This window comes from Canis lupus, chromosome 15, assembly GCF_048164855.1.
Source record: "Canis lupus baileyi chromosome 15, mCanLup2.hap1, whole genome shotgun sequence".
In the NCBI taxonomy this organism is placed as follows: Eukaryota; Metazoa; Chordata; class Mammalia; order Carnivora; family Canidae; genus Canis; species Canis lupus.
Window position 1 is genome coordinate 13,771,451 of NC_132852.1, and position 26,289 is coordinate 13,797,739.

Here is a 26,289-nt window from a genome sequence, read left to right on the forward strand (position 1 = left end):
ATCTTTCTCAGTACAGATCCTGTTCTTATAGTTGGTTTTAACTGTTTGCAACATTTGTGTTCAATATTTTTAATATTTGAAGTGTTATATAAATTTTGACCTGCCACATATTTTAAATATATTTGCTGATTTCATCTCCACTTTTGTTCTTTTGACCCAATGACAAACCTCCCTTTACCTGTAATCAGTCCACGGTTTTGCACAATTGATTCTGTTTGCTAAAATAAGGGCATTGGCTGGATTAGAAATAATCCATTCCTCCTTTAAAACTACTAATCCAGGTCAGAATTAGTTCCATTCCGTATTTTGGTTGTGTTAACTGAAGTAGACCCTATGTAAAAGCAAGACTCTCCAACTATGAGCAGTGTGGTTCATTTTTAGAAATTAAGAATTCCTTCAAAAATACTACCCTGTCTGAATCAGAAACTTCAGAATTTTTAAAGGCACTTAGTGTATATTTAGATCATCAGTTGAGCTCTTACGAACCTCTACTAGGTTATATAATGTCTGGAAGGGACTAGTAAGAAATCATATGAATGATGTTATACAATGGCACAATTTTATTTTAATGTTTGAAAATATGATTATTTTCATTAAGTTATAATTTCAGGGTAGTATCTAAGTGTTTCTTCTTCACCTTAATTTCCCCTGCAATATATTGTCAATTAGTTATAAACACACTTATTTTTAAATGCAATTCAAAAGCCTCTAATGGAATCCTGTGGCAACATGAAGAATCCTTTTGTATCCACAGTACCGATGTGTCAGAAGCATTTATGGTTTTGTTTATGCACATGACAAAACTCCCAGACCTGAGTGGCTCAACTGGAAGTTATAGTTTAAATCATTCTGTTAGGAGTTCTGCTACCACTTGCATGTGTCAGTAATGAAAAATAATCAACATAAGCATCTTTGAAAAGCAATTTTAGGTCATTAAAGATGTATGAGTTTTGACAAAGCAAGAAGATTTCAGGCTTATTAAGAATATATTACGTCTCTGTTCTGAGTGAAGGGAGAGAGGTATTTATGCCTTCGTTCAAGAGGAAAGGTGTAGCCTAATTGTAACCTCATGAAAGATTAAATGGACAGGTAACAGTAAAAAACTTCAGTCTTAATCCTGTTCCTACAGAGCTTTTGTGAGAAACAGAGCTGTTCAGGACAAATCCTGAAAAGAAACAGGATCTTAGAAGAGTCTCTGTTTCATAATTTACTACATATGCGATACATCACTGTCCCATCTGACATGTAGTCAAGGGCTACTGGGCAATCATTTTCTATAGAATTTACATGTGCCTTTTTCATGGTATTTTAAGTTTGCTCCGTTGGCTCAAGGATTCTCAATTACTTCGCTTTTTTGTTTATTTATTAAACTTTAAAGTTTGATAGTATGTAAATACACAGATGACTTCAGACAGAGAGGGAAGCAGGATTTCGGTGAGTCCCTCTCTCAGGTTAAAGAAACAGAGCATTACAACAGACATAAATGGTTCCTCCAGGCCTTCTGTATTGTCCTTTTAGGCCCTGAACTGTGCAACCATTACAAAACCACTTTGTTAAAAGCAAACCTTTAAAAAATTAGCATTATTTTCTATCCCCCCCCCAAAAAAAAAGTTTATTTGTAGCTCTCATAGCTGTAAATCTCCCAACTTCTTTAGTAAAAAGAATTGATTCCACTTGTTCTATGTAGTTATTAAAGTATAATTAAAAAGGATCAGGGTGGGTGAATTCCAGATAATCTGTGAAAGGCAGTGTTAGTTTACCTGTACACTTGTCTTGAAAATGCTAAAGTGCTTCCTGGAATCATGACCACACTTCCTGAAACGTGAATATATTGCAGTTTTAGAAGATAATGAAGTGCATCTCTGTCGTGTGATGTGAGTCTTATGTCAGCTGCAGCTACTCGATTTGCATGTAAATTCTGAAAATTTCCTTGTCCCATGTGACACTTCTGAAATGTCTGTCTGTTCTTTTTTTCCTTTTTAATTTCTCAAGCTCACTATTTGGATAAGATAGTTAAAGGTACTGTATACTTGCTCTTTGTTGACATATCTACATATCTATATATAACCGTGTATCAGATTGTACTAGGTATGAAAATAGACTGTTTCTCATGCATATTTCTGTAAATTATAAATCAGGCTTACATTATGTGAAATGCCTTGGAGTTAAAAGTATTGAGACTTCAATGTCCGTGTCTCATTTTTATAATTTTGGGTTATCACAGATTTCATTCCTATGTAAAAGCATTAGTTCTCACTGGAACCAAAAACTGAAGATAACAGAACATTTGCTGTTTTTTGTTTATGTTTTTATTCTTTCTTTCTTTCTTTTTTCTTTTTTTTTTTTTTGCCTTAAGATCTTCATTGTTGGCAATTCAGCGGATGAGCTTTAAATTCTATCTTGAAGGATCACAAATGCTCGCTGTCTTATCACAGAATAAGAAATTGTCAATCTAAAGAAGATTCTGGTTAATACATGTTGAGAGAAGTCTCATTTATCCTTACATGGAGACTTCTTTAAATGTTTCAAAATCTATGTGATCTCATAATTTTTGTTCTGTTATTTTCTGAAAAACTACAAAATTACTGTGCATTCCATAAAACAAAAATGATAACATGGCTCAGCAGAAAACAGCAGATTCTTGTCTCTTCAGTTCTCGTAGAAAGAGGTGGAAAATATTTTTTCAGAAGATGAAATCCCCTCTCTGTTTCTCCTCAGATTGCCTATTTTCTATTCCTTGTTTGTGCTTCTCATTAGAATATGAAAATATTCATGGCAATATCCAGGCTTTCATATAATAATTCTTGTGTGCATGCAGTCACCTCTGCTGCACCTCTTCATCAGTGGGGCAATTAAATCTTTCTTTTCCGTTAAAAACAAAACAAAAACATCCGGAAGGAAAACTCACCTTTTCTGTATTGAAAATCCATAAATACAGATGGTAATCGTCTGAACGAAAAGCAGAAGTGAAATTAATCTTATCCTGACCTGATGCTATCCATAAGTATAATTTCATTTTACCCTGCCACAAGAGACTGTCAAAATACTCTTCTTTTTCTTAGCTCTAATCTTAAGAGACAGAACGTCTCTTTGAGATATTGTTACTTCAAGTTCCACAGTGGAGGAGGGGAAGCCAATATATGAATAATTCTTTTAAAATAACATAAAATAAATATCTTTAAACAGATTGTTCCCTTAAATTTTGTCACCAAAACAAAAGTAGCATTCTAATTACAAGAAGCTGGATAACAAACCCCAATTGCTCTAGCAAGCACTTTTTGCTAATATGTATTTCTCTGTCAAATTATAAATAATTCTGTCCAAAGAGATCTGATTAATAGCTAATTATTCTTAAAATTTTGGAGCATTTCTGTCCTTGTTTCTGCCAGTATCACGTCACACTCATAGACAAGAACACCAAAGTCTACCTAAGTGTCATCCTCATAAACAGATCATGTTGGCTGCATGCCAGATATCATCAGTAGGAAGTGGCAAAAATTGTTTTTTTTTTTAAATGTCATGTTAGACTGAAACAATTATAGATTTTGGATATATTAAATTATTTTAATTGTTTCCCAAATTTTCCCTCCTTGCCCATAAAAGCAGACAAGATAGGATATAAAGGTAACAGCATAAAAGCCTTAGGGAGATTGTCACCAAATATCACTCTTTGCTCTCTGTCTTGAAGCACGTCACTACCGTGTTTTTGTTCAGTCTATCAATGTTTTATCGTGGTCCTTATGGTATTTCATTTTGTCCGTCCTAAGTAATCAAATATGCACAGCTATTACATTTAGTTGGAAATCCTGTCGGTCCTGTCCCATCCGTATGCAGCCTGAATCCTGATGTTTGTTAGAATAGATGCTAAGCTGCTTCACTATTTCCTGGGCTTTGCTTATTCTGTGAAAAGGAATGTACTCTTGGCATAAAGTATAGTCATCGAGACTGGCCTATACTTTGTGCACTTACTTAAGGCACTGTAATTTCACATGAATGTACGGCAACTCTGAGGCCAGATAAAATTAATGTTCTCTTTTTAACATCGTTCACATCCTCATGCCCACTCTCATGCTTTTGAATTTAGAGAGAATTTTTTAAAGCAACAAGGTGCTTTCAGAAGGCACATCCTAATGAGCGACCACTAATGTCGACAACAGATTAAAAATCTCCACCAGGGATTCTGAAATTACCTTTTTCAGGATGCTTTTTCACACCATACAATCAACCTTGTTGCTTCGCTAAAGGGAAAAAAAAAAAATTTAAGTTAATTTTGTCTGGCCTGTGGCTAGTTAGTGGATCGTTGCATATATTTCTGTCCTGCACAGGTAAGTGGTGTCTCAAGGGTCAGGCCAATCAAAGATGCCACTTGGATAAGAATTAGATTCCTTAGAGATCGTTGCTGTTTCTATCCATGTGCAATTACAGTATTTGTGCTGTTTACAAAGGCCTGTTCCCACTAAGTGTCCCTTATCTGTTTATTTTAGGTGCAAAAACTTTCAATACTCAAATCACTTGTGTTTTCCTTCTTTGTCTCCTTTGACAGAGGGTTGCCCTGGTCTGTGCAACAGCAATGGAAGATGTACACTGGACCAAAACGGCTGGCATTGTGTTTGCCAGCCAGGGTGGCGAGGAGCAGGATGTGATGTAGCCATGGAGACTCTCTGCACAGATAGCAAGGACAATGAAGGAGGTAAGAGATGCCGAGCGTGAAAACACGTGTGTGCCAGAGCATGGGTTTATAAGTTACACAGTGTCCTGGTGCCAAAAAAACAATCTGATCCCTGTAGGTTAGATTGATTGAAAACTGTATGCGTGCTGATAGAGTGATTTTGCTCCCTATTTTCCCCGAAACAAATGCAAGACTATCATCATTCAGGGAAAAGGCAAGGTAACCACGCTACTGGGTAGTGTATGTTCTCCATCGCTTTTCCTAACCTCCGGATAGATGACGATTCTCCTCATCACGGTATATGCAGCCCTGTGACTGGGGAGCTCTAAAGCAGTATTTTGATAACTAAATATTTCCGAAAGATACAGGGCATTTCCCAAGCTCTTCTGATGAAAGGCAAGGATGGAAAAAAAAAAAGAAAGAAAGAAAGAAAGCAGCCTCCTTGAAGCTGTACTCCCCAGTGTCCATTTATCCTAAACTTCACAACCTGCTAAAGGACTATGGTCTTCCATGTAGGCCCTTGGTTCAGGAGTAATTCTTTCCCCTGTTGTGCGCATTTTCATTTCAGAGGATCAAGAGTGAGAGCTGGTGATTACTTCTCCGGTGATGAAATGGGGGCCCCTGACAGCCGCTCAGTCTTGGCATACCTTTAGGATTGAGTTTTTTGTTTGTTTTTAAGGTTTTATTTATTTATTCATGAGAGATGGAGAAAGAGGCAGAGACACATAGGCAGAGGGAGAGGCAGGCTCCCTGCAGGGAGCCCGATGCAAGACTCGATCCCGGGACCCCAGGGTCACGGCCTGGGCCCAAGTCGGCACTCCACCGCGGAGCCCCCCGGGCACCCCTCCCCTAGGGGTTTGTCTAGTCATTTGTTTATGAAATTTTGTTTATTTGAGAAAGAGACCAGAGGGAGAGGGAGACACAGGCTCTGTGCGGGGCCCTATGCGGGACTCGATCCTGGGACCCCGGAGTCACGGCCTGGGCCCAAGGCAGGCGCTCCACCGCGGAGCCCCCCGGGTGCCCCTGGGACTGAGTCTTTGGAAGCGGCTCGGATCCCGTCTGGGCCCCTCCGGCCATCGGGGCTGTCATTAGGGGTGTTTGCCCGTCCTCCCCTTTGCACCTGCTCCTGGCCATGCCCCCAAGAGCAGGACGGCGGAGGTGAAGAGTGCAGGTCCTCACCCTGCCCCGACGGGTGTGACCTCGCAGTCGCTTCATCCGTGACACGGGCACAAAGGGAGAGGCTGGGTAAGGACAGAGCGCAGCGCCCAGCCAGGGGCCCGCAGTAGACTGCTGCTCCTCCGCCTTCCTTCAGCTTCCATCGCGCTTGGCTGCAGTTCCCGGAGGCGGCTGGGAAGATGAACGCCCTTTCCCTTCCCACGTGGAGGAGACCTCACTACTGTCCTCAGGGAAGCAGCGTGACCACCAACATTGCCTCAACCTCCCCGCATCCACTCCCCAATGCACAAGCGCACACACACACCCCGAGTGCATCCACTCCCCAAGGCACAAGCGCACACACACCCCCACGAGTGCATCCACTCCCCAAGGCACAAGCGCACACACACCCCCACGAGTGCATCCACTCCCCAAGGCACAAGCGCACACACACCCCCACTAGTGCATCCACTCCCCAACACACAAGCGCACACACACCCCCACGAGCGCATCCACTCCCCAACGCACAAGCGCACACACACCCACGAGCGCATCCACTCCCCAACGCGCAAGCGCATACACACACCCCCGCACTCCCCAATGCACAAGCGCACACACCCCCCTCAAGCGCCTCCACTCCCCAAGGCACTGCGCACACATAACACACGTCCTACGAGGCGCGCACACACACCTCCTACACAGACTCGCACACGCATGCGCACTCCCGCTCCAGCCTGCACCTGCAGTCCATTCTCCAACCAAATGTTTGTGTCTCCTCTTTCCTCTTCTGGGCAACGCTCTGCCCTTCTTCACCTTTAGCTTCTAGCAAACTGTTCCATTTTCCTTTTTTTTTTTTTTTTTTTTTTTTTTACCTGGGATGTCAAGAAACCTGACAAGAGCCACAGATTTGAGCCACAGCTGCTTTTCCTCTTGCTCCTGCTGGCTGCGGGGGTCCTGAGCCCCAGAGCCGTGGTGCTCAGGACTCCTTGTCACCTCGACCCGCCTTCACCCTGCGCTTTGTGGAAATGGCAGTGATAATCGTCCCCGACCGCAGCCCAGATGGCAGCTTTCCTCGGTGCTGCCCCATTGTTTTCTGTTGCCCAGGGAGGAAGGAGAGCTGCTTTCCCTCCTTGATCTTATATTCCAGATTTTGTCTTCTAAAAGAAGATTACATTGAGGAGGTTACAAACTCTTCTCAGAGAGAAGCGAACTGCAGGGCCAGGTCTGCAGAGACATGGCTGAGTAATTTAGGGTCTAATCAACTCTTTAGTGTTGTTATCAGCCAAGGAGGTTTTTCTCCCTTGCCTCAAAATTTATCAGCTGTGAATTGGCCTGTTCCCCCTTTGTTTATTCTTATTAGCATGAAACTACGCTATCTCTAGGCTTCCCTCTCCAAGGGGAAATCTGAGCCGATAGAAGACCTCCTGTGGATTCTTTACTTATCTCCTATAATTTGTATTCCTGTCCCTAACCTAATTTTGTTGATCTTCTGAGAAGGAATCTCAGTGCCAGCTTTATTATACCCTGAGATCATCACCCGGGTGCCTTATAACCTAAGCCGGAGGGTTATTTGAACTTAAGCGTGGACTGTGTGAATAGAGACCATATTTTCCACATCAAACCCCAAATCAGGGCACATCATCTGGCCATTAAGGCGATCATTATTGTTATATGAGGTCAGTAGAGCCGAATGCTTAAAATAGGACCGTACCTGAGATTTCATGACATATGCTCGCTTGTGCTGATTGAGATCCATTGTTCAGAGTACGTTTGATGTCAAATGACAAATTAGCCAGAAAGTAGCCAAGCAGTTTGATTTAACTTATTAAGTGGTGAAGGAGGAAGAACAAATGAAGAGGTTGATTTGGCCCTAACTAGCATGTCATAGACGTAGCCACTAGTGCAGACTGAGCAACATTGTACAATATGATCTTTTTTAAAGAAAATAGAAAAAAATTAAAGAACAAAAAAGGCTGCTTACTATCCCCAGAACTGAAGAAAATACATTAAAAGATTTTAGAAGGGACAACACAGTTGGGGAAATAGTCATATTTATTTCTTAGACCAAGAATCTTCCTTCCCCTCTGAAATCCTACTTTTCTTTACCAAATCCATCTTGCTCCATCTCCATGGTCTAAGACTCTAGATCCTCAAAATCTAAATCTCACTAAATCGCTGTTCCTAAAGAGCGATTGCCTGTGGGGCCCCACTTCTCCTCTATGTCTCTAAAGTGTGTAAGAAAAGGCAGTCTTATGAGAGAATTCTTTAAGAGGCTCTTCTTTAAGAAACAGACTACCAGTAAAATGGATGGGAGGAATTTATCTGTAGCCCCTCCCTCAACACCCGCACAGTCGTAAGAAATAAATGTCCTGTTCAGTTGGACCCTGTTTCTTTAGCCCTCAAATAAACACCTGTCCTGCACTCAGGATCGCCAGCATTTCAGAAATAAGGGCAGTCTTTTACCCACAGTAAAGGCCCTGACAAAGATCCCCAGTCTGTTTGGCATCAACCAGGTGCCTCCCCAAACCGCTTCTTAAATCTAGCTCGGGGTGTCAAACAGAGACTGTTGGAACAGATGATCTGGACAAAGGCAGGCAAAAGAATAGAAGATTTTTAAATCACACAGTGGAAGTGAGAAATGAATGGTCACTGGACCAGGTAATTGTGTTTAACATCTCTTAACAGAGCGTGTATAGACACTTTGGGAGCAACCACACTGTATCCTGCCCTAGTTGAGAAAGCTTTCAGAGCAAAGAATCAGCAGTGTATGCCTAGCCTTGGCTTATAAATATTTCTTCTTCAACTCTTTCTTCACCTACAAAGCCTCCCTCTGGGCTGAGCCATTTCCCATTCATATTCCAGAACTCCCATCTGACAGTGAAGTTACTAAGATCAGAGAAAAGCCAGGTAAAGAGCTGGGAACTGGTCACCATTAAGTGCAGGGTGATGGGGACTGGAGTGTCACACCGTGAGCCTGTTCTGCCTCATTCTGTTAGCTACTTGAGCGTCTCCTTTAGTCAGCTTCTGAAAATGGTCCCGTCTGTCTCACAGTGTGCTCTACCTCAGGCTTCTGCTACCCCTCCACGAGGATATCCCTGGTATTTGTTATTCTCACCAGGAAAAGACTCTTGGGTTGCACGTGATAGAAATTCCACTCAAAGGGTCTTAAGCTTTAAAAAAAGGAAAACTTATTAGCTTATATAACTGAAAAACTCAGAGATAGCAGCACCAAGGTGTTTAAACAATGGGAACAGAAACCTGGGTTAATTCATCCGTCAACTCTGCTTTATTCCACATTGACACCGTTCTCTGATGGTCTCTTCCTCAGAATGACCCCCAGCAGCGCTGGGTTTACACTGCACAGCATAATAACCCAGTGCAAGAAGACAGCCTTTATCAAATGGTTACATGAGGCCTGGGTCTGAGCCGGACCCTCATCGGCCTGAATTCTGTCCCCTGCCCAAAGAAAAATTGAAATTCTTTCACCAGAAGAAAGAGGTGGATGGATGCTGGATAGGCAGAAAAACAGATTCCACTCTAGGAATATTAATAACTGCCCACAGCATTTAGTTTTAGTGTAACCAGGGCATATACCTCTGTACTATTTCATATAGCTCATAGACTTCTGTACTCTCAGGAAGAACTCCTTTATTCTTTATCTTCTTTTCTCCCCAAGAATTATAGCCTTCTCACATGAGAACAAGAAAACCAGTGCCGAACCTCAATATGCTTTCCATGCCCCAGGTTGGCAAGGCCCTCTCCAGTTCTCCCTACATATTTTTTTAATAAATTTATTTTTTACTGGTGTTCAATTTGCCAACATATAGAATAACACCCAGTGCTCATCCCATCAAGTGACCCCCTCAGTGCTGGTCACCCAGTCACCCCCACCCCCCTCCCACCTCCCTACATATTTTTATAAGCATAAAAAATATCGTTGTTTTTACCTAGCATACCCCCTGAGAATCTCATTCAGTAGAGAGTTTTGTCATTGTAAATAGCTCCCCATATGGTAGCCCCACTATGCAAGCAGCGAAATGCAAAAGCTTGCCAGAGGCAATTTTACCTTTATAGCAACTCAAGATACTTATTAACAAGACAGTTTCTTGGGGCGCCTGGTTAAAGCTCAGTCGGTTGAGCATCTGACTCTTGATCTCAGCTCAGGTCTTGATCCCTCAGGGTTGTGAGACCAAACCCCGTGTTGGGCTCCACAGTGGGCATGGAGCTTCCTTAAAAAAAATAAATAAATAACAAATAAATAAGTAGACAAGAGGATTTCTCCAAAATACGTTATCAGTTGTTACCATGTTCTCACTGTTCTAGTTAGAGTTTCTTTTGACATCTTTCATCCATGTATGGTCCTCCAGTGGATAGCTCCCCTGGGGGTTCTTAAGGCATGGGACCCAAGCACTCTCTTAGAGAGTAGGTGGTTGAGGACACAAAAATACTATCCTTTATGCAAGAATCGTGGCATGCCAAAATATGATGCCAGGAGTGTGATACATCTTACTTGTAAGTAGGTAGAGTTATTTTTTTGTCTCTCAGAAATATTATTTTGTGGGGATATGTCAGGAAGATGTACCTAGAACAGGCTTTTTTTTTTTTTTTTTTAGTGGAGGCTGATGATAATGGAGAGGAAAAGCACAATTCAGTTGAGGTTATTCAGAAATTAGAACGATAAAAACAGTCAGGCGGCGGGGGTGGGGGGCTAAAGAATACAAACAGAAGGTTCAGACTGCAAGAAGCAGTGGGAGTGTGCTAGCAGTAAAAACCAGAAGTGGAAAAATGAATGAAATGTTAATGTAAGCAGCAGGATGAGTGTGGTGAGTGGGCGGGGGCCATCTAAGTTTGGAGATTACCAGATGAAAATAAGGAAATATTTGAAAATAGGTTCTTAAAAAGTTCTAGCCGGAAGATGGGACTATTGTCTTCTCCAAACACATATTAAGATAACATTTAAATAAAGAAGATAGAGAATAACAGACCTGGGAAGAAAGGGTGGGGAGAATGACTTTTGAAAAGGGAGAAGTGGATATCATGGAAACACAAGCGTGGCATGCAGACTCTCAGAGGGTTAAGATATATTTTTCTGGTAGATCATGATCTGAGGGAAAAATTACTATGAATGTGAAACCCTGACTCCCACTTTTGGGGTGAGACTTGGGTTCTTCTGAACCCCTTTGCATGGAGTTTTTAGAGCAATGTAAATTGCCTTCATGGAAAGAGAAGTCCCCTTGTGCTCTCGGAAGCAAAGCACCCCACTAGCTTCCCAATCAAGTGCAAGGAACATGGGATTTCACCACTAGATTTGAGTAAGGCTTAGAGGGAGAGAAAAGTGAGAGCCACGCAGGCTGGAGCTCGAAGTATTTTACAGCCAAAGCCAGTCACTGCGACTTCAGGTTTCAGAAATGGGCAGTGCACAGGACCTCTTCAGAAACAGGTCTCCTTGTTAGACATTGTCTCTACCTCAAGAACCTTGGCGTTAATGGTGAGAGCTAGTCATAGTAGCCACAGGAAACAAATAGAACATTCTTGTTGTCAAAAGAGTTAACCGCTGTCAACAGTTTGGTGTGAATAGTTCTCCTTCATGAATGAGCATAGTACTGAGAGTTGGAGAAGGGTAAGAAAAGAAAACCAAGAGACTGTCTCCACTGTACCTTTAAGACATCATTTTGATCTGTTTCAATCTAATTATCTCTAGAAACTGAATCCATTCTTCCATTCCTTCATCAAATACATTACATTGTATGCTGACTTGGTGCCAAGAAGTGTACTAGATATTGGGGACACAGTGGTGAACTCAGCTCTCAAGGAGCAGCATGAGCCATTGCCTGAGCTGCTGGCTGAAGGAATGGAGGGGAACGGCTGGGGGTCCAGGGAGTAGGGGGCTAGAGAGCAGGTCAGAGGTCTCCAAGTAGAGGAAACAATAATGATGAAAGGTTTTTGAAACCATGGTAAGGAGTTCTAACTACTCAGAAGGCAGTAGAGGCCAAATAAAGGACTTTTTTTTTAACTAGAGAAGTGAAGTTATCAGACCTGATTTCTGCAAAATGACTTTGTCAGAAGTATAGAGGATGAATAGTTGGGACAAGACTGGAACCCAGGAAACCAGACTGTTGTGGAGACCTCGTCAAGAGGTGACCATGGTGGCCTGAAGGGCAGTTTCAGTGAAATGGAAAGAGAAAAACTCAATAAATATTTGGGGTGAAGAAAAGAAAACCTGGTAATTGATGGAGTGCAGAGAAAAAGGAAGGGAGAAAAGGAGTCAAGGATGACACTCAGGTTTCTGCTTTGAGAGACTGGATGGGTGGGTTGTAGAACCATTCACTGAAGTAGGAAATACAGAAGAAAACAGCATATTTAGAGAAGATTAGATATCTTGTGTTTTAGACCCACTAAGTTTTTAGATATTACCTTACATAATATCCAAATGGAAATATCTAAAGGCAGTTTGTGGATTTGAAGTGCTGAATTATCAGCCTAGAGACATAGACACCAAACCTACAAAGAGACCACTGATGGACACACACACACACACACACACACACACACAAGAATAGTCAGAAACCTAAACATGATTCCAATTCAGTCATAAATAAATTTCATGCATATCACAGAACGGTGACTTTAAAAAGTAATGAAAGGTTTTATACACTTTGAAAATTCTGGAGTCTACAAATAAATTATTCCATCAGAATTTCTATCTCTACCTCTAACTTGGAATAGGGGAAGGGAGCTTCCAAATACTGTGGGGTAGGGCAGTAGACATTAATTATCTTTTGAATAAAAAAAGAAAATTCATTAAAGGGAAATTTATGACTTTTTATCCAGTCATTAAATCAAGGCTTTGAAAAACAGGTTCAGGTATCCATAGCTACTTGAAAGAAGAAAGTGAGTTTTGACAAGCAGATCAAAGCCAGCATAGGGGTAACCTAGGGAAAGACCTGGCCTCAGAAGTTTTCATGTAAATCTGGTAAAATATGCATCATCTAAATTTGCCGGAAACAACGTCAAGAGTGATTTGAAGAATACAAGGGAATAGGCAGGGTAGAAACATTAAAGCAAGACCAGAGGCTGGCAAGCTATGACCTCTTGGCCAAAGACTGTTTTTGTAAATAAAGTTTTATTGGAACACACATATTCATTTCCATAATGTCCACAGCTGCTTTCACGCTGTAAAGGTGGAATCGAACAGTTGCAACAGAGACGGCATGGCCCTTTGCATGCCTAAATCACTTACTATCTGGCACTTTGCAAAGTAAGTTTGCCAACCACTGTTATAGTCCAGGGAAAGCCTAAGGTAAAAAGAGAACATGTTTTAAAATAATAACTACAGCCATAATGTTCAGGATTGAGTGGTCAGAAGCACAAACTAAATTATCTGCTTTACATCAAAGAAATTGCAAAGGAAGAAAGGCCCTTTACTGATCTTTGAAGTTGTTTTTCATTAGGTTTTGAGCATTTCTGATCTAATCTTTAGATTTTTTTATGATTAATTTTATTAGATATGATGTGTACACCAATATAAATTTAAGCCAACCTAATATTCCCAATACTAAAAGGAAACTCAATGATTTTGAGAAGCTATTCCACAAAGACAATTTTACTACAGTCTACATTTGGACAAGTGGATAATCAACTTACTTGTACTAGATAGCCCCAGCTATAAAAGTACAAAGAATGAAAAATGTTTTCCCAAGTTATAGAGAGCCGGATTCATAACCATCCGTCACTTGCTTGGGCAAGTTACTGATAAACTCTGCAGAAAAATAACAAACCATGTGTCCCTGCATCTTGGCTATTGAAAATGAGATTCTTCCTCTGATTGATGTTAGCAGAGAGGCTTGTAAAAATGCATTTCCAACTGATTAGTTCAGAAGGTGTCAATCTCATGCAGTTTTATGACCTGCAGACTACATGCCAGATGTACATTTGCTTTTTATAAACTAACAAAGATGAATGACTAAATTTGAGCATTCCTCTTTGGCAACTTGTACCATATATTGCCTAAAGGAAGATACCGGAGTAGTGTGGGGGAAGAGAGGACGCCGGGCATTTAACCTTTAATTTACAAGACTAATGGAGATAAAATACAATAATTGGAAGTACTTTCTCTAGTGTGCGTAGTTTCTATTTAGGTTGAAGAATGAATGTAAGGGAAAACCCTGCAAGAATATAAAATATTTGTGTTAAATGATTCTCCCAAGCATATGCACACCTATTAAAAAGCCACGGAGTGAGAACTCTTAAATTTATCATAAAACACATAATTTAAGGATTCCTTATAGTCTCAATACATAATCATGAATTGTTATTGAAAGGATTTTATTTTTTAATTGATTTCTTTTGGTATTGGGGCAATAGTTCAAGAGTCTACTACTTTAAAAAGCTGAATCTTTAATAACTGCTTCTATTTCTTTGAAAGAGGTAGAAAAAATAGACAATATATTGCATTATTATATCTTCATGAAAAGTAAGCTTATAGCATAGTTTTATCTTCCTTCCAGAAATATGGAGAAATATTTAGACATTTTTGATCTTCATGGCCTTTTGGCTAAGAAAGTAGTATTTCGATAAATTTATATAAAGTTTCAAAGCACAGTTTCATTTGATTTGCTTAAAACATGATTTAAATTTTTACCAAAGGGATAAAACCACACTTTCAAATAAATAACACATTTAAAAAAAAAATAACAGACACCTACATAAAAATGTAATTATCATAAGGAAACAATATGTGGGAAGATCTGCCTATCAGAAATTCTGACTCATCATGGTAACAAAAAAATTAAAATATTAACGTAAAAGGGGTCCAACACCATAAATTTAATTCAAGTATTCATGTTTTAAGCTTGTTTTTCACAGCAAGGGGAAAGTGTAGGGATTTTTAGTTACAGTCTCTAGATAAATTAAGTCTATTTCAGTTTTAAGAGACAGAAAATCTAACCCAAACAGGCGTAAGGAAGAAGATGATAGCTTGGCTTCTGCAACTGAAAAGCCGGGGAGCTCAGATGTGGCTTGTTGCAAAAACCTTGAAGATGCCAAGATGACCTGTTGTTTTTCTCTCCAGTTCTGGGGTCTGCCTCTTGAATGGCTGTCTTGGGAAACAGGTTCTCCTGTAGCAAGCAGCTGGATTGAGGTAGCAACCCCAAGCTCACAGCCTTACAGCTCCAAGCCTCGGGGGAAGAGGGAGGAGGAATCTCTGCAGACAGTACCTGCAATTCACTCCAGTTAGACAAGTTAGGTCGAATGGACATTCCTTAACCAAACATTCAGGGGGAAATGCACACAGACTCAGAGGTGGGGACGGATGGATACAGAAATGGAAATGTAGAGCTGTTGCCCAAAGAAGAAGAAGTGAATGTTAGGAGAAATCATAGGTGTTCACTGCATTCTCCTTCAGGTGGGCGAAATGATTTAAGGACATTCATCCAGGACCCCTCACCTTTTGTTTGTGACCTTACCTGTGTTGTTGACCTACTTTTAGACTGGATAGCATAACTCAATTTAGTCTGTTTCCTTTTGTCTCAGTTTGCTGTCAGATAATGAAGGGGCAAACTTATATTCTATTAATAAGAGTGGCCTAAAGCCAAAACAAATGGCTAGTGCAGTTTTCTCTTAAATAAAAGTTATTAAAAAAAAAAAAAACCCTTGTGTAAATAAAATATGTAGGCCAACTAGATATTTTCAACTGAGTTCCCAGAATAGGGTCACACGGATACTTGGGTTTGAAGATTTTAAAACCATTTGTCCGATCTCTCAAAAATGATTTGAAGTCCTCAGAAACTAATGTTTTTATTAATCTATACTGAGAAATGTCATTTGCCTGCCATTCAAAATTTATGTGTCAGCTGCCCAGGGAAAGAATGATCTTCAGAAATATTGTCACCAAATCATCATAACCTGGCACTCTTGTCCACTAATGAGTTGGTTTATATGTTTCAAACAATATACGTAGGCCATTGAATGTGGTTTCCTTTTTTTTATAAGATTATATTTATTTATTCACGAGAGACACAGAGAGCAAGAGAGAGGCAGAGACACAGGCAGAGGGAGAAGCAGGCTCCATGCAGGGAGCCTGATGCAGGACTTGATCCTGGGACTCCAGGATCACGCCCTGGGCCGAAGGCAGGCACTAAGCCACTGAGCCACCCAGGGATCCCCTGAATGTGGTTTTCTTTTGATGTTCTGGAGGAGGCACCAGCAAACTCTTTCTCTCCGGTACACTTTTAAGGTCACCAGCACTTTCGGTCAAGTTTTTTGTGATAGGCTTCTTATCATTTCCAATATTATGGCTCACTTACATTTGCCACATTTTATTTATTTTAATTTTTTAGATTTTATTTATTTGAGAAAGAGAGAATACAAGCAGGGAGGAGAAGCAGACTCTACCCCTGCTGAGTGGGGAGCCCAATGCAAAGCTTGACCCTCCTACCATGACCTGAGCTGAAGGCAATCAACCAGCCCAGCCACCCAGGCACCTCCATTTGCCATTTTAAAGTTACACCTCCATTTTAGCAGAGACATGCAAGGGGCTCAGGATTCTATGTAAAATTTGAGAGATGCCTTAATTTTATTTGGAACACACTTTAACTTCCTCGGGAAAGCTATTTCCTTGAAAGGCAATTGGCTGATCTCAACCATTATACGTTGATTTGCATTTGCTTCACTTCACAGACTTTCATTTTCTGACCCTTTCCCAAATTTTAGACCTTCACCCTACGTAGGTCCCAATCCATTGACCAGTAATGCTCATTATGTTAACTCCTATGCGTTTTCTCTAAAATAGAGAAGGCTTCAGTAATTATTCTTAAAACTAATCTGTAGTCCTTCCTACTGCTAATAGATTGTTCTAATCAGTCATTTTTTATTTCTTACTCAGAATCAGCCATCTCCAATCCAAACATTTACTCTGTGTGAAAGCGGCTGCAAGTATTGTATTAATATTTGATGTTTCCAAAAAGTCTGCCTCGTAGAAATTACTCTCAGATGGGGGGTGGGGGGGGGGGCCGATTCCTTGGATCTGAAAGAAAACGAACCAACAAACAAAACGTGTTGCTCATCACCGATTAACAAGAGGAACTCTCTTACTGGCTTCCACTTCTCTCTGCAGATGGGCTCGTTGACTGTATGGATCCTGATTGCTGTTTACAGAGTTCCTGCCAAAACCAACCCTACTGCCGCGGATTGCCTGATCCTCAGGATGTCATCAGCCAAAGCTTACAGTCCCCCTCACAGCAAGCTGCCAAATCCTTCTATGATCGAATCAGTTTTCTTATAGGATCTGATAGCACCCATGTCATACCTGGAGAAAGTCCTTTCAATAAAAGGTTAATGCATTTTTTTCCTTACATAGATAGATTTGTAGTGATATTATCAATAGTTAAATGCACTTTATATGAACTGCTGATGACTGTGAATTTGAGGAAAGTGCTTTTTCTTCTAATGCAGTTTTTCCTCTTTCGGCAAATACCTCACCAAACTTCACATTTCAAGTATTTTTGACACAGTTCACATACTTTGTCAATTCCAGTACCTGAGCCATAACAGGACATCCCATTAAGGAGTCAATAAATCTTCATTTAACTAGTTGATTTTGTTAGCACAGTTGGAAATGTTTCAAAAGAAGCAGTGAAAAGACCCCAAAAGGCAAAACAGAAGTGAGCTTTTTTTTTTTAGCTGAGCTCGCTAAATAATATAAATTATGAATTAATGTAATGGAACTGCTAACGGCATGGCAGTAAGATTGCATAAGCTGTTTGACTGGTGCTTTACAGAGCAGTAATGACCTGAAAATAAACCAGTAAGTGAAAGCAGGTGTCTTGTGTCTCACTGAGTAAAAGAAGATGATTTACACTAGAACTCCTGGCTCTGCAGTAATTTAACAGCATTAATGCAGTTAAACCCAGCAGTTGATTAAAAGTTGTTGCACAAATGTGCCTTATTGCCCCTTTAAATCTTGTTCTTCTTGGTCCCTGCAGATTTATGGATTGCCTTGGAATTAATTGGAAGGTATACTTTTCTTCATGTAAGCACCAGATATATGACTTATGAAAAAAGCACAATTTATAATTTTAAAAAATTCATCTCTAAATTATTGGTCTTGATAACTCTCCAAAAACCAGATTGCAACACATTAAAACTCAGGGTAAACACCAGGCATTTAGAGAATGTGAATTACATTGAATTAAAAAGGACATTGTCTCGGGACTATTTCAGGTCTGTTTTTTGTGAATAGCGAGTGTGTGTGACAGTGTTATTTTATCCTTACGTTGAATTATCTCTAAATCATGATAATGTTGGCCTGAGAAGACAAATGTTCGTTTTAATTCTTCTACTTTTCCCACAGCCTTGCATCCGTCATCAGAGGCCAAGTACTAACTGCTGATGGAACTCCACTTATTGGAGTAAATGTCTCGTTTTTCCATTACCCAGAATATGGATATACTATTACCCGCCAGGATGGAATGTGAGTCATTCCCACTGCACTCTCTCCGTTTGAAATATTTTCAGTATAAGAGCTAGGCATTCTTATATCACCCATTATGTTTTATTATCCCTTTTAATATAGAACTGCAACAACTTTTAGACTCCAGAAATCTGTGACAGCTCATGTGGCAGAGACATAAAGTCACATGCCCATGTAGTTCTTTGAAAGTTGATTTCATTTGCCAAGACATGATAACATGGTTGTGGTTTTGTAGGGGAATTTTCTTTGTTTTAGAAGATTCATCGACATGTTTAGAAGTTACATTCCGTATCATCTGTCACTTAAGCTCAGATTGTTCTGAAAAAAATGAGTAGATGGGTAGATAGATAAAGCAAATTTGGGAAAATGTTAATAAATTGGTAAATCTAAGTAAAAGGTGTGTGGGTGTTTGTTGAATAATTATTTTAATAGGCTTGAAATTATATACAAGTTGGGAGAAAAGTTGGTTTTCTTCATAAAGCATGTTTGAGGAGCTGAGCATTGTTGGAAGCTGTATGGGATCCAGATACCTAGCTAAGTAATCTTGTTTTTTCTTAGGTTTGATTTGGTGGCAAATGGCGGTGCTTCTCTTACTTTGGTATTTGAACGCTCCCCATTCCTCACTCAGTATCATACTGTGTGGATTCCATGGAATGTCTTCTATGTGATGGATACCCTAGTCATGAAGAAGGAAGAGAATGACATTCCCAGCTGTGATCTGAGTGGATTTGTGAGGCCAAATCCCATCATCGTGTCTTCTCCTTTATCCACCTTTTTCAGATCTTCTCCTGAAGACAGCCCCATTATTCCCGAAACACAGGTAGAGTGTTCTAGCAGGCAGCACTTTTAAGGAAACATCTTCAGTTTATGTGGTTTCCTTCAAGAAACCTTCAAGAAAGATTGCAAAATTCCAGCACTATCCTTAGTAATTCTATAGACTGAAACAAAGAATGTGGGGGGTACATATGCATGTGTGCGTGTAAGAATAGGTCATACTGTCGTAGGATATCTAGTTATTCCTTAAAGATCTACTCAAAATACTTTACTTTTTGTTCAAGCTACACTATATCTGTATATATTTATTAGTCGTAGCCAAATGGAAAAACATCTTAAACTCAACAGGTAACAATGCTTTTGTTCATTCACTCAATCACTGGAAAAAAGTTTTGATACTGCTTGACATGGTTAACAAGCACTATTATACATGGTCATTACTCTCAGTGACTTACTGTTTAATTAGAAGCAAAAGTGTGTTTCAAAAAAGATAATTTTTAGCAACAAATGTTCATTAATTTTCTCAAGATATTTATTTTATCAAGAGAAGTTGGTATTATGTCTTAAGTTCTAATAATTTATAGTAAAGCCTATTCTCCTCCACGAAAAGAAAACTATATACCTTTTTTTTTTAAGAATAGCCATACTTTCACTATTCCTTTTATCTACTGAAAGATCTAGAGATCATTTTGCTTCCTCTTTGTTTCCAATTATAACTTTGAGGCCTTAAAGATAGGACGTTAGGTGCAATAATAATGGACTTTATTCATAAATAAGTAAAAATATGTAGTCTTTATTTTTTTTAAGTTTTATTTATTCAAGAGACAGAGAGACAAGGGGGAGGGGCAAAGGGAGAAGAAGAGAGATTCTCAAGGTGACTCCCAACTGAGCGTGGAGCGAGCTGTGGGGCTCCATCCCACAACCTCAAGATCGTGACATGAGCCAAAATCAAGAGTTGGTCACTTAACAAACCAAGCCACCTAGGTACCCCCAAAATATGTGGTCTTTTAAAATAAAGCAGCACAGGAATGCCTGGGTGGTTCAGTTGGTTACTTGTCTGCCTTTGGCTCAAGTCATGATCCCAGAGTCCTGGGATCAAGCCTCTGCATCAAGTTCCATGCTCAGTGGGGAGTCTGCTTCTGTTTCTCCCTCTGCCATAGCACCCCACGCCATTCATGCTCACTTTCTCTCAAAAAAGTAAACTCTTTTTAAAAAAATAAAATAAAATATAGCAGCACATAGCAGCTTGTCACATTTGTTCTTCTCTGCACCAGGCACTGTGAGAATGGAATGAAGCAGTAAGCCAATCAGATGTAGTACCTGTTCTCAAGGAGCTTACCAGCTAATGGGGAGAGAGACAACAAATGTATAAATATATGTCAGGTTGTGAATAAGACTTATTTTTTAAATCTAAAACAGAGTTAATGGATGGAGGTATGATGATATAAAGTATGGTCCAGGAAGATCTTTTTGACAAGTTGATATTTCAGTTGAAATTTTAAGAAAGTGAAAGAATAAACCCAAAAATAAAAGGGTATTCCAGTTAGCACAAGAAGCAAGTGCAGAAGCTCCAAGGGAAGAGAATGTTTGGCTTGTTCACAAAATGGCAAAGAGGCCAGCAGGTGTGTCATGAGTAAAGGGGTGACACGCAAATCATTGAAGACCGTGGCAAGGATAAGGACTTCCTACTTTTAGTAATTGGAAGCTGCTGGCAATTTTTAAGTAAAACAATAACAGTTACTGATTTCCTTCTTTTTTTAAAAGATTTTATGTATTCATCTGATGTGGGGGAGCAGGGTTAGAGGAGGGGGAAAGAATCTCAAGCAGACTCCTCGCTGAGCAAGGAGCCTGAGGCAGGGCTCCATCCCACAACCTGAGATCATGACCTGAGCCTAAACCAAGAGATGAACACTTAAGCAACTGAGCCACCCAGGTGCCCCTACTCATTTCCTTCTTAAAAGGATCACTACAGTTGCTACACTAAGAATGTTCTATATTAGGCAAATGTTGCAACAAAGGAGACCAGGTAGGAGAGAGTCTCAGTAGTAGGAGAGATGCTGGTGGCTTGGACAAAAGTAGTTGAGGTGGAAGTGGTAAGAAGTGGAGTCCAGGGGAGAAGATGGAAGTAAAATGTAAACTTGGGGTCATCAGTGATAAAGATAAACATCAAGCATAGGATGAGATCCCCTAGGGAGGGAGTGCAGCTAGAGGGCAGAGGAGATAAGCTGAGAAGGTGTAGGATAACAGATAAGAACTCTCGCAGGCAAATGTAATACAGAAGAGACATGTCAATGATTTACTGCATAACAGCCAAGCCAGCTTTGAGCTGAAGCTTTTGGAAATTCATTGTAATCTTATGCAACATAGTACTTCCTTCCCAGGGGCCATCTTGCAGTAACTCTGAATTTCTTAGCCAGTCCTTAAATAGATTGAACCTTGAAGCAGTGTCTGTCTGTCTGTCTGTCTGTCAATCTATAGGTGGCAAATATTTAGCAAACTGAGTCATTGAAATGGATTTCAAGTTGTCAACAATTGTAGGAATACATGAAGGGTTTTTTTTCCCCATCCATCAAACAGTCTGCAAACATTTAGTAGAAATTTACTGAGAGCCTATTATGTATGAGATGCTCTACTAGATAAAAAGAATAATAAGACATGGATTCCCACCATTCTAAATGTGATCAAGATTTAAAGGAAGAAGTCTGAGAGTTCGAAAGAGAGGTCTATTCCTAAAGAAGCCAAAAAAGCATCACTGGGGTTGGCCTTCAAAGTGGGGAAAGGATATTCCAGACTGAAGAAAATGTGTGAGCCACTACATGGTGGTAAAAACATATGATGTCATATTAAAACTGGTGAACTACTTAAACCTAGGGCATATAAGAGAAAAGGTTAGGGCCAGATGGCCCTAAATACCATACAATGGAGACCTTGAATTCTATAGGCAATATGGAACCAGGGGGCCAATGGCATCTCTTCAGATTTCTTTAAAGCTAACTCAAGTGGCAAAATGGGTAATTGGTAGAAGAAGACAGATAAATTAGTGAACTGACTACTGTTCACCGTATTTCCATACATATCCAGCACTGAGATGGGGAGGGCACAACACTCACAGTGGTGGTGGAAGTAGAGGAGAGGAAACAGATCAGACCAAGATTTGGAAGGATGTACTTTTTCTTTAGCTGAAAAAGTAACCTTTTAGCTGAAATATGTAACCTTATTTATTATAAAATATTTATCAGGGATCCCTGGGTGGCACAGCGGTTTGGCGCCTGCCTTTGGCCCAGGGCGCAGTCCTGGATATCCGGGATCGAATCCCACGTCAGGCTCCCAGTGCATGGAGCCTGCTTCTCCCTCTGCCTGTGTCTCTGCCTCTCTCTCTCTCACTGTGTGCCTATCATAAATAAATAAAAGTTAAAAAAATTTTTTTAAATAAATAAAATAAAATATTTATCAACTTATCATAAAACAAAACAAAAACAACAAAATCAAAGAAAGCCTTTATTTTTTATGTCATATTTTTAATTGTAGTTTCTAACTGAATATTCAATGGGCTGAAGAACGGGGCTTATAGATCACGCAGCTGGCAAAAAATAAGCTTAATGGTTTATTCTTCCACTCTGGCTGGATTTACTTTCCCCACTAATGCAAAATAACATGGTCAAGTTAAATTACATAGGAGAAACACATGTTTTAATGAACAAAATTACAGATATTTGTTCCATGGAAGTAGGTTAATGATGACAAAGATAATAATCTGTTATTAAAATTGGGAATAACATGTAATATTTTGAATTAGAGAAGCAGCCCCTACCAGATCACAGGGAATATATATTTAATTAATGAAAGACTGTATTACATATAGAAAACCTATCAGATTTGTGAGAAATCATTTTGAAAACAAAAACAAATTAAGAGGAAACAAATTATATGCCTTAGGGTTCCATCACTTACATTTTCAGGGCCATTCAAGAGTCCCGGAATCCATTTTTCAAGCGAACCCACTGATATTTCACCCCAATGATGGAAGAACAATGAGTTGTATTTAGATTATTCACCCTGTAGCCTACAGCCACATAAAAGTGCTGTCAATCTTAAATGTAATGTTCTCCCCGAGTCTAACAGAGCTCTCGAAAGTTTCTATATGTCCATAAACTGTTTTGCTTGAGACAGTGTATGGCTGAAATCAATGGGCATGTTTGATAAGAAACCCCACTCCCTGTGGTAAATAGGTGCTGTGAGAGCAGAACAATGTCTTCTTACTCCACTGTACTGCATTGCATCACTCTTGATGCCAACATTGGCTCACAGGCCAGAATGGAGGTTTCCTCAACCCATTCTTATGTCCTACTTACTTAAATTGACCACTACAACCTCACTATCGTGTGTTCTACTTAAGTCATTATAATTTGGAGATGACAGATAGGCATCAATCCTAACTGTTCTGTGCCAGAGGAGCTGGATCCTACTGACCACTGGATTGCTATGCTATGATTTTTCTAACACAATATGTAATCCTTTATGTCTGAAGAATGAATCTCAACAGGGCAACATGAGGAAATCTTTGAAAATGTTATTGAATTCTTAGAAGACAAAACAGTGACTTCCTGATGCAGATTCTTGAGTAGAGATAGCCTTGCACTTTGCAGTATATGTATTGTAGTAAACCTATCAAGAGCTACCATTGTTAACCCAACTAGTAGGAGCTTGGTTGTTAGCATCTGCACTATCTAGAAAGATCTTATACACCACATAAAATATATTTTTTTTCAAAATAAGTAATGTTTTGGCATAATATACTTGGTGTACGTCAGTATGAATTTGTTGGCATTCGTTGACCTGGTCACATTGATGGATAAATTGTGGGGCTAAGAATATGATTTTTAAAAATCTATAAAGGAAACTGTTCTTAGTCAGGCCATTATTTTAACTTTTCAGTCCAGCTTCAATTCAAAAAGTGTACATTGAGTGTCTTGCATGTGTGTTCAGTAACACACTAGTTGTTCTCCCAGGGAGGATTTATGCAGCTCTGAAATATTACTGCATCTACCATCATATCAAAAATCAGTGGTGAGTCCTAGCTCAGTGTTTAACTAATTATGACAAATATGCTGTTGTTCTGTTGCCTTTCAACATGGATACAGAATTCACTACGATTTAATCCAAATGAATTGGTCTTTTTTGTTAATCACTCCCATCTTTCTAGGCTGTGACCAGTCAGCTGCCGAGGCCATAGGCAAGGGCTTAATCCCTAAATGAGCCAGCTGGTGTAGGCCAGATCTTTGGCCTGGACCACATCCCTGCTCTGAGCTAACCATCTTAGAAATGTCTGCTCTCATTCTCCAGGGCGACAGGGGTGAAAGATGGGTTAGCGAGAATCGGCTGTGACTATGAGCCAACAAGTCAGTGCATGTCAGCCTGATGGAGCAGTCACTGTGTCTCCTGTATGAGGAGTAGCACCTGAGGTGTGATTAACTCAGAATGAATGACAAGAAGCTTTTAGGAGGAAAAAAATTGGGCTGGCAGCAGAGTTATTTTTAATTATTGAATAAAGTAACCGCTCAGATGTGTATTTGGGATTAGTGACTCTTTGGTGTCTTATTTTAGTTGCAATATTCAGTTCTTTTAAATCTGTTTTACCTAATAGCTAGTTATCCGTGATCACAGTTTGAAGTTTCCACTTTATTCAAACCTAGGTACTCCATGAAGAAACTACAATTCCGGGAACAGATTTGAAACTTTCCTACCTGAGCTCCAGAGCTGCAGGATATAAGTCAGTTCTTAAGATCACCATGACCCAGTCCGTCATACCATTTAATTTAATGAAGGTTCACCTCATGGTGGCTGTGGTAGGAAGACTGTTTCAGAAGTGGTTTCCTGCCTCGCCAAACCTGGCCTATACTTTTATATGGGATAAAACAGATGCATATAACCAGAAGGTCTATGGTCTATCGGAAGCTGTTGGTAAGTTCTATACTGGTCTATTCTGCATCCAGAAAAAATTGTCGTGAAGTCATAACTAACATGAAATTGATTGTCACCATGGAAATCTGTGGACAAACAGAGAGGAAAGCAGTAAGGTTGGCCTTGGGGAGTTATAAGCTGGTTGATTGAGACCTACCATGGGACAAGGGAATATATTCCATATGATGAGAAGCAAATAGCCCTTCTTTTCTGGCTGAAATTATATCTTCCAAAATGTTTTGAATGAGATTCCAAGTTGTCCTATCCTTTCCTTCATGTTCTTTTTCCTTACTATTCTCCTTCCTTCTTGCTTTTTTTTTTTGTTCTTTCTAACTTTAATCTCCTTAGTTTTCCTTATCCTTTTTTTATGTTTTCTGTATCTAACAATTAGGGTAGTTTCAACTCATAATGATTTTTAAAAGGATCCAGACAATATTTATGTCCAAAAATTATTTCAGCTTTTTTGAGCAGGAGTCAACTCAGTGGACTGACATTCTTAAAACATCAGTTAAGCCCATTGTTTCACTAAGTGATGGCACAGTGAGATCGAAGATTGGCCTGTTGAGATACATATGCTTAAGAGCTTCATGATCAGGCCAAGAACAGCAAAAACTAATGGATGCTTTTGGTTCCATTAGGTTTTACCTGAGAATATCATAGACATTTTATTCTGAAATTAATATAAACTTGGGCTTGAATTCATTCAGATCAGTCAGATAATTGCCACTTCTCCCTTTACTTTGTTCTAAATCTTAAAAACCATGTTTCATTGTGACTGGGACACTTTTCAATTGTGATTTGTTCACAGTCATTTACTGCTCGTGTTTTCGTTCATTCCTGATAGTAACATGTGAACATAATGTTGTAATCAGACTATCTTCTTTGCTGAATTGAACCTTACTTATCGTAAATATTTTCCACAATTTAATACTCTTGGAAACTAAACAGCTCTAATTATTCAGATAGCAAATATTATTTTTGTTACCATCTGATCACCACCTGAGGCTGATTTATCTGATCTAATTACATAACCAGGTGCCCAATCTGGTCTTCATTTTGTGCTGTGAACCCCTTGTGAAAAAGTGGTGTGAGGGAAAAAATACTAGTTTCCCATGAAATCAACAGAAAAATAATATTGAAGATTGTTTCATTGAAAGACACCTTTTACGTGGTCAAATCTTCTCATAGAAAAGTAAACTACACATAAACGAGTGGAAATATAGTCTTAGAATACAATTGTGGAAAAAAGCAGTTTTATCAA

General features: G+C 39.7%; 1 protein-coding gene across 11 annotated transcripts in view; it reads left to right on the plus strand.

Moving 5' to 3' along the window:
• The window catches only part of TENM3 (teneurin transmembrane protein 3), a 604,956-nt gene that overhangs the window by 521,895 nt on the left and 56,772 nt on the right, over positions 1–26,289 (plus strand). For 6 of the 11 annotated variants that reach the window (XM_072775885.1, XM_072775884.1, XM_072775886.1 and 3 more), the window contains 6 exons: positions 1,993–2,019; positions 4,544–4,690; positions 16,938–17,154; positions 18,174–18,293; positions 18,852–19,113; positions 24,761–25,028. In XM_072775885.1, coding sequence (XP_072631986.1) covers positions 1,993–2,019; positions 4,544–4,690; positions 16,938–17,154; positions 18,174–18,293; positions 18,852–19,113; positions 24,761–25,028 — 1,041 coding nt within the window. The remainder of the gene's footprint in view (positions 1–1,992; positions 2,020–4,543; positions 4,691–16,937; positions 17,155–18,173; positions 18,294–18,851; positions 19,114–24,760; positions 25,029–26,289) is intronic. The other 5 variants (XM_072775889.1, XM_072775890.1, XM_072775891.1 and 2 more) reach the window with 1 other exon arrangement.